The 12,403-nt window shown below is 39.2% G+C and overlaps 1 protein-coding gene across 1 annotated transcript in view; it reads left to right on the forward strand.

Moving 5' to 3' along the window:
• Positions 1-6,944, forward strand: part of ST8SIA6 (ST8 alpha-N-acetyl-neuraminide alpha-2,8-sialyltransferase 6) — a 151,544-nt gene extending 144,600 nt beyond the window's left edge. The window contains exons 7-8 of the mRNA XM_058681794.1: positions 3,349-3,441; positions 5,078-6,944. Coding sequence (XP_058537777.1) covers positions 3,349-3,441; positions 5,078-5,552 — 568 coding nt within the window. The 3' untranslated portion in view covers positions 5,553-6,944. The remainder of the gene's footprint in view (positions 1-3,348; positions 3,442-5,077) is intronic.
• Positions 6,945-12,403: the final 5,459 nt, after the last annotated feature.

Here is a 12,403-nt window from a genome sequence, read left to right on the forward strand (position 1 = left end):
AGTCTACAAATGACGTAGATGGCCTCTCCTGAAGTGTGAAATGGATCACGGGTTCCTCAGCATGTTAATACCAGAAGGATAAAACTGTGCTGTGGCCCCTTTGCAGAAACTCAGCTTGAGATACTGGTGAAAAAGGATCTTCACTGCAGGACTTCTCAGAGCCTTCAGTGTCGTAAGGATGCCATGGCTCCCTGAGAAGGACTCTGGAGAACAATATTTCCCAGGTTCACCTGAAAAAAAAAAGATTTACACACACACACACACACACACACACACACACACACACGTACACACACACACATATATATATATATACATATATATTCATACATATATATACACACACAGATACACAGATATAATTATGGTTTATATATATTTAAAAAAATATTTTTTAACAGAGCATTTCGAGAGTTTTGTTCTCAGATAAAATTTAAGAAAATGCTGACCTGCACCCTATTGCCATGCTACATCATTGTTTATTTAGTTCTCTGGCTTGAAATTAAAAAAAAAAACAAAAAACAAGAAATTGTGGGGCTTCTAGATTCTGGTCTTTTAAAGTGTTGGTGTCTCAATACCTGCTAGCTTGCAAAAACAGATGCAAAAGTGGTTTCTCTGTCTGCCTGTGCTAACAAGCCAAGCTACAGAGTTTCTGCGCTTTCAGAATTCGATGGAAAGGTGATTCATCCCTGTGACGATGGATCTCAATTGAAATGCACCTTTTTAAAAAGTAAGTCGAAATCTGTTTCTTCCTATTGCCGAGGTACTGATTTCATACATCAGAGGACATCCTTTCATCTTTATTGATGTCAGGCTGCCCTTTTTAGCAACTGAAAAGGAAGATTTTCAGTCAGTAGCTCCCCACCCCCAACCCACTGCCTCACTTTAATCTCATTTAAAGTTTTTATGCTGAAGGTAATGACAGACCAATAGATTTGACACTCCAGCAGGTCACTGAGTGTGCTCCTCACGATTAATGTTAAAATGACCAATACCTGAAGGATTTAGCCATTTTGAAAAAGCCATAATAAAGATACATAATTCTTCTTGTGCTAGACTTTGTATAGACTTAAAATTCCCAAAACATCTGTGGGGACGTTTATGCCTAATGTTCACTTTACCTTATAGCAGATACAGGAAATACAGATTTAGACTTAAAAATACAAGCAGGGGCACCTGGGTGGCTCAGTGGCTTGGGCATCTGACTTCGGCTCAGGTCATGATCTCACAGTCTGTGAGTTCGAGCCCCGCGTCGGGCTCTGTGCTGACAGCTCAGAGCCTGGAGCCTGCCTCGGATTCTGTGTCTCCCTCTCTCTCTGCTCCTCCCCCGCTCATGCTCTGTCTCTCTCTGTCTCAAAAATAAATAAAAACATTAAAAACAAATACAAAGAACTCAACAACTTCTTAATTTATAACTCTAGAGCTGCTTCAGATCCTGTGTCTCCCGCTTTCTCTCTTCCCCTCCCCTGTTTGCTCTCTGTCTCTCTCTCGCTCTCAAAAATAAATAAACATCAAAAAAATTATAACTCTACAGTAGGTGTGTACATTTCTAGAGTCTGCATTTGCTGAGGCTCAGATATGTTGCTGATGCTGAGTTCCCTGTGAAGTTAGCCTCCCAGACTGAAAGGCCAAATGAGGGTTTCAATGTCGTCAGAGTCATTAAAATTTATTTAAATTTGAAGCCTGACCAGATTTTGGCAATAAGTGTCCAGAGTTTTATAAAAACAACCTGGAAACTGCTTATTATTCATTTCTTCCTTTCAAGAGACTGGGAGCTCCCAGTTAAGTATGTAAGGAACAAAAAAGAGGGGTGATGAATGGTTTTACCAACTACTACTGTATATGTAGTTTGCCTTGGAGTTTCCTATGACACTATATTGGAAATCACCTTTGGTTTTCAAAAGAGTATGAGACTGTTTTAGAAAGTAGATTTGTGGGGCGCCTGGGTGGCTCAGTCGGTTGAGTGTCCAACTTCCGCTCAGGTCACGACCTCACAGCTCGGGAGTTCAAGCCCTGCATTGGGCTCTGTGCTGACAGCCCGGAGCCTGGAGCCTGCTTCGGAGTCTGTGTCTCCCTCTCTCTCTGCCCGTCCCCTGCTCATGCTCTGTCTCTCTCTCTCTATCAAAAATAAGTAAAACATTAAAAAAATATTTCTTTTTAAAGAAAGTAGATTTGTTACTACAGGATGTCCATTAATGAGGGCATTTCTGTGGACTATTATCTGTGATTAATATTTATTTTTCCCAAGGTGCCATATTTAATTATTTTCTGGTATATCTTTTTTATTTTTTTTTATCAATGAGAGATGCACGTGGTTCATTTGATTTTATGTTTCATAGAGTGTGGAATACTATTTCAACCTCAGTCACTGCAGAACACATGAACTTTAAACAGCTTGCCTTAGGAAGCACTCAAATATGCTTCCTTTGTATGTATAGCTTTAAAGAAATGGTCTACTTGAAATTCTATAAGCAATACTTGGGGACTCATAACCAACCGTCTCTTTTTTGTGAAAGGAATATAATTACTCAAAATTACAATTCTTAATTTGTTTTGAGTACTAAAGACAAATTAGTACTCAAAAGAGGAAGAGAACATTTAGATGAAAACATCATTATAGGAACATTAAGGTTTTATTTATTAACAGCATAATTTGGTACAAGAAAAACTATCCGTATGGGAATCAGGAGATTTTGATTTTTTTTAATACAGTGTTTGCTTCTGGCAGACTGTAACCTTAGTCCCAATGCCTCAATTTTTTTAAATCTGTAAATTGGCGATCATACCACAATGGGAATATAATCAATAGAAATAATAATTTTAATACGGGATTATGAACTCTTCAGAAGCTTGGCAAGGTAATTGTCATTTCTCATTTGATAGGTATAAGGGTCTTAATATTGAAAACATTTATCAAGTTTGTATGTTTCATACACTGTTGAAATGCCAGTTAAGAGTTCAGTACGAGGGTACCTGGGCGGCTCGGTGGGTACTTCTGCTCAGGTCATAATCTCATGGTTCATGAGTTCAAGCCCTACATCAGGCTCTGAGCTGAGCTGTGCTGACAGCTCAGAGCCTGGAGCCTGCTTTGGATTCTGTGTGTCTCTCTCTGCCCCTCCCCTGCTCGTAGTCTGTCTCTCTCTCAAAAATAAATAAGCATTAAAAATATTTTTTTAATTAAAAAGAAAGAGTTCAGTACTTATTAAACAGTTTTAAATGGAAATCGGACCAATTCAGAACCCCTTGATAGCAACAGTTTTCTCCAGTAAAGTGACAGTGATCATATGTGTACATGTGCTTTTTTTATAATGGTATTTTGAAAACACTTTTTTTTTTTTCAAATTTCAGGTGTAACCTCCCCCCAATTACAGGAAATGTTAGTAAAGACGTTGGCAGTAAAACCAATGTTGTGACTGTAAATCCCAGTATCATAAAACTAAAGTAAGTATCTCCAAGTTACACAACTGTTTGAGAACATTCGTTTCATTGTCAAACACATTTCTTAGTTGCTGAAAAACACTAATCTTGTTGCTGAAACTGACTTGCAATATACCTGGAATGACTTTTGGGGAAAAGATAGAAGAATATTTTCATAATTTTTTACTTTTTCTCAAGGTTATACCTCATAAGAGGTATGACCAATTGTACTTTTTTTTTAAGGAAATCATTTTATTTTATTTTAAAGATGTTACTTTATTTTTTAAGTAATTTCTACACTCAGTGTGGTGCTTGAACTTACAACCCCCGAGATCAAGAGTCACATGCTCGACTGACTGAGGCAGCCGGGTGCCCTGACCAATTGTACTTCTAATGTCATAAGCTGAACATTACTAATCAAATGCAAGCTCATTTATCTCTTTGTCTTTTGTAACAATAGTAAAGTTACTTTTGAGAATTTTCTTTCAGAGTTTTAGCATTACTTTTGAGAGCAGTTTCTTGATAAAGAGTTTAGAAACTTCAGAGAGTGAGCCTTGGGAGAACCTGCCCCCCCCCCCCAAAAAAAAGTTTTTACTTCAAATAGTTTATTAACAAAAAATAATTCCTTTATTTCATTTTTTGCAGCATAACTACTACAAAATGTTGCTGGTTGATAAAAATCCCATACATAGTTTTGCTCCATTGTTTTCATCAAAATTGACCAATAATCATTATTAATAAAATACACAATAGAAATATATATTCAGAGAGTTCTAGTATACCTTAAAATAATATAAAATATTGTACCTGTATCCCAAAAGTTTATTTTCTAAACACAATCACACAGATTAGTATATTTACTAAGGTATTCTTTAAATCACACATACAGAGATGTCACGATACATGGGATAAATTTGACGTGTGGTGTGTGTATGGATATAGATATTTTAAGTTCTTCAGAGGAAACTTGTTATGATCACACGCACAGAAAGATACACAAATAACAGCTGTACAGCTCAGTGACTTTTTTTTAATGTGTAGACATTTTAAGAGTGTACTGTTTGAGAAAACATCAATCATTATTAATTTAGAAGTATTTGTGTATCAAAAAGCAACCTTAGAGAAAGAAATTACTGAGTTGGAAACTAAAATAACGTAAGAAATGTGTGGTCCAGTGGGGATATAGCCCGGTAAGAAGATATAAATGGGGGGCACTTAGGTGGCTCAGTTGGTTAAGCATCTGACTTCAGCTCAGGTCATGATCTCACGGTCTGTGGGTTCAAGCCCCACTTCAGGCTCTATGCTGACAGCTCAGAGCCTGGAACCTGCTTCCGATTCTGTGTCTCCCTCTCTCTGTGCCCCTTCCCCGCTCACGCTCTGTTTCTCTCTGTCTCTCAAAAATAAATAAGCATTAAAAAAAAAAAAGAAAGAAAATATAAATGAAGGCTTACAGATACCTCAAAAGAGCATTGAAGACCTACCCCTTGATATTTATAGGATGCTTCCTTGTACTTGAGTCCATTGTTTGTCTCTTAAAAGTGGTTCAGTTGCTTGGCCAGTGGTCAATTCAGCCTTATGTAACCCAAACTGCTACTTTGATCATAATGATGATGGTGGTGGTTTTTTTGTTTTTGTTTTTGTTTTTGTTTTAATCTGGCAGGTATGGGAACTTAAAGAAAAAGAAAGAAATATTTCTGGAGGACATTGCAACCTACGGAGACGCATTCCTTCTTCTGCCGGCGTTTTCTTTCAGGGCCAACACCATTGCCTCTTTTAAAGTGTATAACACGCTCAAAGAGGCTCACGCAAGACAAAAGGTTCTCTTTTTCCATCCCAAGTACCTGAGAAATCTCGCCCTCTTCTGGAGAACTGAAGGTGTGACAGAGTTTCGCCTGTCCTCTGGCCTGATGATCACAAGTGTGGCCGTGGAACTGTGTGAGCACGTGAAGCTGTATGGCTTTTGGCCCTTCTCTAGAACGGTAAAAGACACACCCGTCAGCCATCACTACTACGACAACAACCTCCCTAAACGCGGTTTCCATGAGATGCCCAAAGAATATAGACAAATTCTCCAACTTCACCTGAAGGGAATCCTCAAATTGCAATTTAGCAAATGTGAAATAGCCCAAGCATAGTATCTTAAGGTGGGGGTGGTTTTGATACAACGCGGTGGGTGATTGACAGTGTTTCCCCACAGGAAAAGCTGTGGCTGTAGGGAGAAGAGAAAGAGCCCTGAAACCTGGTTTGATCAGAGCTCCCCGCTAAGCTTGTGTCCTCAGCAGCTCATGAACTTGTTCGGATTTGCAGCTTCCCTCCCTGTGAAATGGGGACCGTGATAATCTAACTCGCTTCAGGCAAATGTGGTAATCTGTGAAAACTCTTGGCAAAGGATTTGGCCTGATGAGGTAGGGACTCCCCGAATTTTTCCTTGTTGGTATCTATCGTAGCCGTTTCCACTCTCACCAGACCGATAATAAAAGGCGGGTGGTCTTGAGGACCCTTCTGGAGAGAACAGCTGTGAAATGCCAGTGTTCGCTGGGGCTCTTTCCTCAGCACGCCTCTCTATTATGGGTCATATCCTTCTTGTCCTTCTTCCTGTCTTCGAAGAGTGCATATAAGGACTTACAGCAAACCCTTGATTCTTCAGGAATCAAATCCTTCTCTTTGGGTGATAATGTGCCTGCTTCTGATTACCTTCACGAATTGTGTCGTTAGCTGCAACAGTGTGTTGGTTGGACTTAGGCCAATGTTTTTCCTCCTTTGTCTACATTTTGAAGTCACTCTTTATAATTTATATTAACTTCCTGACTTTACTCTTAAGCATTTTCCTTTTCCACTGAGAACCTATTTCAAGAGCATGAGGAGTTACAGTACCCGGTTTTTCTTACCTGTGTTCTTATCTGTGGGGTCACACATTCAATTTAGTTGTTGTTGTTGTTTTTTTTTAATTATCAAACAGCTACTTCATGCCAGACCCTGTAACAGGCTGTGTCTGTGAGAGGGACATAAAGACCAAGCCCTTCAGGAAGAAATGGACACGTGTATGACCAACTGTAATACAGTATAATAAATGTTATTACGACAGCTATGAATGAAGTACTGTGAGGAAACAGAGGTAGGAATAAATAAATCTATTTCGGTGGAATCTGTTTCAGAGAAGAGGTCATTACTGAGTGAAGCCCTGAAAATGAGTCAGGTGTTTACAAATGAAGAAGATTCCAGGTAGAGGGAATGTGATGGGGAAAAAAGCTGTCCCCTTGATTCTGATTCACGCAAATGAGGATATTTGAAGGTAAATCATGGTCTTTGCCCCAAAAACTATCACTTGAAGGGGGGTTATAGTGCATGGGAATGATGGCTTGGGCCTGCCTCTGTGAAATGGCAGTAATCGTGACCTGATTGATTTCATAGGCAAGCTGTAAGGATTAAAATACACAAAAATTTAATTCTCGCAAGGAAAGGTGTATATTCACATGAGAAGTAAGACTAATAATTCAAACATCAAATAAAGCTTCAGTGATATCAAATACTGCCATTTTTATACCAGTCCCTTACATGACGACGATACCTGTTAACATAGGTCATCCCTGCATCGGCTGCATAAGTTATTTGACTGAACTGAGTAGCTGTGTTTATACTTTCCCCCGCTTGTCTTGCTTGTCTTTGTACCATTGCAAGGAGGGCGGAAATAGGAGTGGAGCAGACTGGCAGCATGCTGAATTAATTACAAATACAATTCTGAATTCTTAACCGTAGCCAGACTGCTGTTTTACTAAAGGTTCCCTTTTAAGAACACTCTGCTGTCAGCTGCTTATTTTGGTAAAGTACCTCTTCCATTTCATTGTGGTTGACATTGTTTTATGCCATTCTTTGTTCACATTTTATTTGTTCTTCTGTAGCAGATGAAACCTGTTGGCTCCATAAATTGCTTAAAACGTCATATATAAATATTGTCTAAAAGGAGCATGCTTTTAGTTACATGAAGTCTAATTTATTCATCTTTTCGTTTTGCGGTGATGAAGGAGTAGATATTGAGAAGTTATTTTAGTAAAAATTATATATGATTAAGGGCAGAGGTTACTTACGTTTTCCCCCATATAACTTACTGTTTCACCTGAGGAAATCTTCTCTAGAATATCAAAGTAGAATCTTCAGTGTCACTGATAACAAATTTCAGAAGTATTTGAAATGGTACGTGTTGGATCGCAGACTTCTCTGGAACTTCCCAGGTGTAATCCAAAACTGGCCCCTGTCCACAGAACACAGGGAGAGACCAAACAAAGAGGCAGGCCACTTCAGATTGGTAGGTGGCCCTTTAAATAAGCAAGGGACCTTGCATATGGGATTGTCTTGGGTGGCCACAAGGCTAGTAGGCTTCCACATCTGTCTGCTAAACTTAAAAGTTTATGTAGAGGCCTTAACTGGGGTCAGACGTGTAAATTGTCCACTTGGTCTCAACACCACATCACTGTCTCAGAGCTGTGTCCTTGGGGAAGCTTCTGGGAGCAGGGAAGGCAAATAGAATGTACATGCCAGGGACAGGGGAGGGAATAAGGAGCCTCCAGTGGCTGGGGTCCCGCTCATGGGTCAACTGGCAATCGTGTCCTCTTGATGACCTCCCCCAACACTGTGAGATCAAGAAGCCGCATCCTAAGGATACCAACATTCTAGCAAAAGTTCAGTAGGAAGAAAAAACAAGTTGTGGAGACAGTTGCAGACCTTTCTACATGAACATAACTGAAGTTGGTTTTCTTTTTAACATTTATATTAATATTTGTATTGGCATCCTAAAAGCACGTTGAAATTTTGCAACAATCCTGGCTAGGTTAGGGTCGCATTAACCAAAAGTCTTTGATCAAAAAGAACATGCGTTTTCTTTGTTTCTCTTTCCCAAGTTGGTCTGTAACTTGTGAAACCAATGGGAGGCCTCACTCACATCACAACATTTCCTCTTTGGTGGAGGACAACCTACCACATGTCCCATTATGATGTGCCAATAATGCCCTTTTGTGCCAAAATAGAATTTTTTTAACTTTCTAAAATACAATAAAACATAAGTTTTGGGGCACCCTGTGTGGCTCAGTCGGTTGAGTGACCGACTTCGGCTCAGGTCATGATCTCACAGTTCGTGAGTTCGAGCCCCACGTCAGGCTCTGTGCTGACAGCTCAGAGCCTGGAGCTGGCTTCGGATTCTGTGTCTCCCTCTCTCTCTGCCCCTAACCTACTCGCATTCTGTCTCTGTCTCTCTCAAGAATAAATAAACATTAAAAAAAGTTTTAAAAAAAGGAAAAAAACCCATAAATTTTGATGATACAATATATCAGCTATGTGAACTGTAAATCATAAGTCACAGTTCTTTTTGTTCTATAATGGCAAATTATTACAAGTTTTTATACCAAGATCAAAACAAAGAAAACTGTGAACTCCATCTTATAGATTAACCACCAAGTCTGACTGTGACACTCTCAGGAATCTACGGGCATAATGAGCATTGGTTAAATATTGATGGATTGGATTTGATCTTCCGCTCTTAAACTTGAAGTGCATCTGTGAGCATTGAAAATAGAAAGTCTGATTACTGGTACTAGAAAGTACCAAACTTTAGTCAGGACTCCTGTTCGTAATACCACATGTCACTAGTTTCTAGGGGAAATACTAGCTTGCTTGATTCTGTTTTTTACTTGTTCAGCGCCACTGGACAATGTAACCAAATAGCAAGATTCTAAAATAATTTTCATCTAAATCTGAGGGTAAGGCAGATTATATAGTTAAACATATAGTCCATAGTGCTGTATGGTCCCTTGAAAGGACTCCGTGAACGACTGCATAGAGTTAAGCATTACACAATATAATGGTCCTTGAAGTCTCGGATTTTTTTTTTCTCCTAACAAAAGAGGAAGGCAAATAGATCATGACTCTCATGAAAGAAGATTTTCTTCTGCATGTAAATATGTGGGCTCTCAGCCAGGTAATCAGCCAAGGACTTTCTTTTTTTCTTTTGAGGACTTTGTATGTATAGAATACTGAATTAAGCCATAAATCAGACCTGTTTGAGGCTAGGTTTTTTTTCTTGCTTACAAAAAATGTACCAGCTCAATACTATATCATGTCATGTACCTTAAATCATTCCATGAATTTCAGGAAGCTTTAGGAAAATTGGAAAATCTTGTAGATAACAGATCTGCTCCCATCCTAAATAGCTACCTGAGAAGTATAGTTAAGATGCAATGAGTAGTATATTTATGACATGCAAAACATTTTATTTATGTAACATGACGTGCAAACACATTGTTATGCTAGTAAACACAAGAAATCTCAGAGATCCTCATGAAATATCTGAAGCCCTTGACCTAATAAGACTATTTCTTACTTTTACTGTTTTATTTTAAAAAATGTTTTTAGGGGCACCTGGGTGGCTCAGTCAGTTAAGCATCTGACTTCAGCTCAGGTCATGATCTTCCAGTCCATGGGTTCAAGCCCCATGCCAGGCTCTGAGCTGTAAGCACCAGCTGTAAGCTGGAGCCTGCTTCGGATTCTGTGTCTCCCACTCTCTGCCCCTTCCCCACTTATGCTCTGTCTCTCAAAAATAAGTAAACATTAAAATTTTTTTTAAATGTTTAATATTCCATTTATTTTTGAGAGAGAGAGCATGAGTGGGGAAGGGGCAGAGAGAGTGGCGGACAGAAGTTCTGAAGCGGGCTGTGCACTGAAAGTAGCAAGCCCGACGCGGGGCTTGAACTCACAGACTGTGAGATCATGAGCTGAGCTGAAGTCACTCAACCAACTGAGCCACCCAGGTGCCCTTCTTACTTTATCTTTGATTAAAAACAATCCTCCGGATAAGTTAAAGGCTTCCTATTTGCATATGGCTTCGAGAAGCCTGACCCCATAGTAAAAGTCACCATTACTTTTCCAGAAGATGGATGGACAGGGATATTTCTCATGCCTGTATCTTCTCTGGGTCATCACTCTTCCAGGAGCACTCTTCTTTTTATCAGGAAAATGTGGGCGATACATGATAAAGATACACTGCTTACATAATGGAGAAAAGACATTATTTTCACATATTTTTTCTGTTCCTCTTCCTTCTCCTTCAAGGACACCAGTTAACACATACATTACGCTCCTTGAAATTTGTTCTCTAGCTCACTGACTCTCTGTTCATTCTTCCTTTTTTTAATAATTTTTTTTTGGGGGGGGTCTTTCATTTTGATAGTTCCTATTCCTGTATCTTCAACTTGACTAATGTTTTCTTCTCCAGTGTCTAATCTGGCATCAATCCCATCCAGTATGTTTTTTCATTTCAAACATTGATAGATGTTCAATTCGTGCCTTTTTATAGCTTCCATGTCTTTATTTAACAGGCTTGTTCATTCCTCTACCTTTTTTAAAAATTCTTCTGCATTCTTGAACATATGGGAATATACTTATAACCCTTTCAGTGTCCTTATTAATTCCATCATTGGTGTAATTCCTGGATCTGTTTCCACTGATAGATTTTTCTCCTCACTATAAGTTGTATTTTCCTGCTTCTTTGAAAGTCTGGAATTTTTTTTATTGAATGCCAGATGTTGTGAATTTTACTTTGGTGGGTGTTGAATATTTTGATGTTTCTATAAATATGTTGAGATTTTTTCTGGGGGGAAATTCAGGTACTTGTAAACAGTTTGTTCCTTTTCGAGGCTTACTTTTAGACTTCGTTAAAAACCATAGAAGTGCTAGGGTGCCTGGTGGCTCAGTCGGTTAAGTGTCCAACTCTTGGTTTTGGCTCAGGTCAGATCTCACAGTTGGTGAGTTCAAGCCCCCTGTGGGGCTCTGTGTTGATGGTGCAGAGCCTGCTTGAGATTCTCTCCCTCTCCTTCGCTCTCTTTCTCTGCCCCTCCCCCACTCGCTCAATGTCTCTCTTTCAAGTTTTTCTCATACTGAGATGATACCCTTATGAGTACCCTACCCAGTACCCCCATGAATTACAAGATTTTCATTTCTTTCTGGGAACAGCGTGAATTATTCTGTCCTTTTAACTTTTAGGACTTGTTTCTTCTCCTTTTGGGTGATTCTTTTCCAGATTTAGGTAGTTTCCTCCCTCACATGTGCTGGTCTGTAATCACTGAAGGCTAGAGGAGAACCCTGTGCAGAGATTTTTCTCTGTGAAGCCCGCTCCACTCTGGATTTACCTTGGCACACCCTGACTCCTACTCACAGAGACCACCAGACTCTGCCCGAGTGTCCCCTCCCTGTGCTGTGGCCTGGTAACCATCTAGGCAGTAAGCTAGGGCCACTGTGGGACTCTGCTAACCTGGAGTCTTTTTCTCAAGGATTACTTTCCTGAGTTGCCTAATGTTCAATATCTGAAGAACATTGTTTCATATATCTTGTCTGTTATTTTTTAATTGTTTCAGATAGCAGGTTAAATCTAGTCCCTGCCTCTCTGTCTTATCCAGGAGAAATTCCCATATGATTTTATATTTGTAGTGCTTGTCACCTGTCTTTTCTTGGGGTTGCTGGAAATAGCATCTAGAAATTTCCTTGGCCCATCTGAAATTTGAGCCTGTTTTTATTTTTTTTGTTGTTGTTTTTCTTTAACCCCAGGTTCTATGCTAGAACCTGAAAGTTTGAGTCTTTTTTTTTTTTTCTTAAACCCCAGGTTCTATGCTAGACTACCAGAAGCCATTGGGATTCCATGGGACTCACTTTATTATAAGAATATAGTAAAAATATTTTATTAAGGGCTTCCTATATACTCAGCACCTGTACATTATTTTATCTTTTTTAAGCCTAAGTCTATGAGGTAGATCTATTATCTCCGTTTTTTATTTCTCATATGTGAGAAAACCAGCTAAGAGAGGTTAAGAAACTTGCCCAAGGTTGCATAGCATGCAAGTGTCAGAGACCAGTTTCAAATTCAGGTTTTATGCCTAAAGCTGGTGTGCTTGATATTTTATTCTCTCTTTAGTTTCAGTGTTGTTCATGTTGCTTTGTTTAAAAA

Source organism: Neofelis nebulosa, chromosome 8, assembly GCF_028018385.1.
Source record: "Neofelis nebulosa isolate mNeoNeb1 chromosome 8, mNeoNeb1.pri, whole genome shotgun sequence".
Taxonomy (NCBI): domain Eukaryota; kingdom Metazoa; phylum Chordata; class Mammalia; order Carnivora; family Felidae; genus Neofelis; species Neofelis nebulosa.